A 1,573-nucleotide genomic window follows, 5' to 3' on the forward strand; every position below is an offset into this window, starting at 1 on the left:
AAACCAAAGGTTGGCAATGGTGTCAATGACTGTGAGGGTTTATATGGAGTCTATACCTGTCCTAACTGTAATGGTGCATTTACCTAAAGTATGTATATATTGACAGTAAGATTACAAAATTTCATATACTCATGTTTATGTCATGGCATTTTACATAATTACTAATCTATTCAGTTAGTTTATAACTTTACTGTGGAAACATTCAGATAAACAATTTCAATAGTTGTATTAACAGAAGTGAAAACTGTTAATGATATAATAGTGCATAATGCAAACATAAAATGCATTGCTTACTTCCATCATTACCAATTTTATTCTAATGATAATTTGACTGCCTGCTGTGTGGGAGTCTAAGTATGATGGGGGGGGGGGGGGTGAAATAGTCTATAGGCAAGAAACTTTGCCAACCTTTGGTCTACCTAACAATCCATGCCTAAAATAGCCAAAATACTTTACTCTCTCTTTAAATGACTAAAAATCAAGGTATCAAAAATAGTTCTGTACCTTCCTATTCATTTCCTAATATAATATGTGTATCGTCCTTGAGTGGATTTTTCCTTCTTTTCTACATAATGAAATAATAAAAATAAGCAGCATCAACTATTACCTTCATAAAATAACCTAGGTGTCATTAAACATATGGAAGTGTACTATACACTCTTTTTAAGTAGTGGGGCATATGCTAGATACACCAATAAAAACCTGCAGCTAGAGAGCATTCTTTTCCAATTGATAGCTGCAACACAAACATACCCGGGAATTTTCTCAGTATCACCAACAGAGCATGAGTAATACCTGAATAATACTTTGGAAAAGAAGAGAAGGAAAACAAAAAATACAGTGGTGAAAACTTGACTGGTTCCTAGGAGTCTTAGTCCTTTTTCTTGTTGGCATCCCCATCAGATTTCTTTCCTCCGTGTATGGCGGCAACAGAACTCTTCATGAGATTGGCAATAGCTTGAAGTCCCGTTGAGAAATATTTTTGCAAGATCCCATGATGCTTCATTCCTGGTAGTAACACTAAGACTAGCACTGAAAGAAAAAGATTTTAATAAGGAAATTACAGCCATGAAATTTCAAGTTGTTGCCTCTGCACATAAGCATTTTACAATATATTCCTGATACTATATACTATCATGCAGATGTAAAATTCACTGACAAATTTGTTACTTCAACTTGCTAAACTCTTAGTCACTAGACATTTCAAGACTGTTCCTTTAAGCTTTCCAGAGACTTTGTTTCTATATTCTGAAACCCTCCCTTTAATCTAGTAAATGTAAACAAATTATGTTCTCACAATCCACAATACAGTACAGTACGTGTTGTATCAGCATAGTAAGCTTGGCACCAGAACTTCCATTTTCTATTTTTTACAATAAACGGCCTACTGTTAAGTTATTTCTGCACTCCAAATCATATAAAATTTCATTTATATTCAGTTTTTATCACTATTGTATAACATTAACCAGTTTATGTTGGAAAAGCATGTATACACACATTGTCCACTGTGGCTTGGTTTCATTAAACCACTGATACCGGAATGGTATGCACATACATGCCATATCCACCTGTG

The 1,573-nt window shown here is 34.2% G+C and overlaps 1 protein-coding gene across 1 annotated transcript in view; it reads right to left on the minus strand.

The window, feature by feature from the left end:
* Positions 1-6: 6 nt before the first annotated feature.
* LOC119589242 (ADP-ribosylation factor-like protein 6-interacting protein 1) overlaps positions 7-1,573 on the minus strand; it is a 13,924-nt gene continuing 12,357 nt past the window's right edge. Inside the window, exon 6 of the mRNA XM_037937854.1 lies at positions 7-1,032. Coding sequence (XP_037793782.1) covers positions 872-1,032 — 161 coding nt within the window. The 3' untranslated portion in view covers positions 7-871. The remainder of the gene's footprint in view (positions 1,033-1,573) is intronic.

The sequence above is a fragment of the Penaeus monodon genome, chromosome 25, assembly GCF_015228065.2.
Source record: "Penaeus monodon isolate SGIC_2016 chromosome 25, NSTDA_Pmon_1, whole genome shotgun sequence".
NCBI lineage: Eukaryota > Metazoa > Arthropoda > Malacostraca > Decapoda > Penaeidae > Penaeus > Penaeus monodon.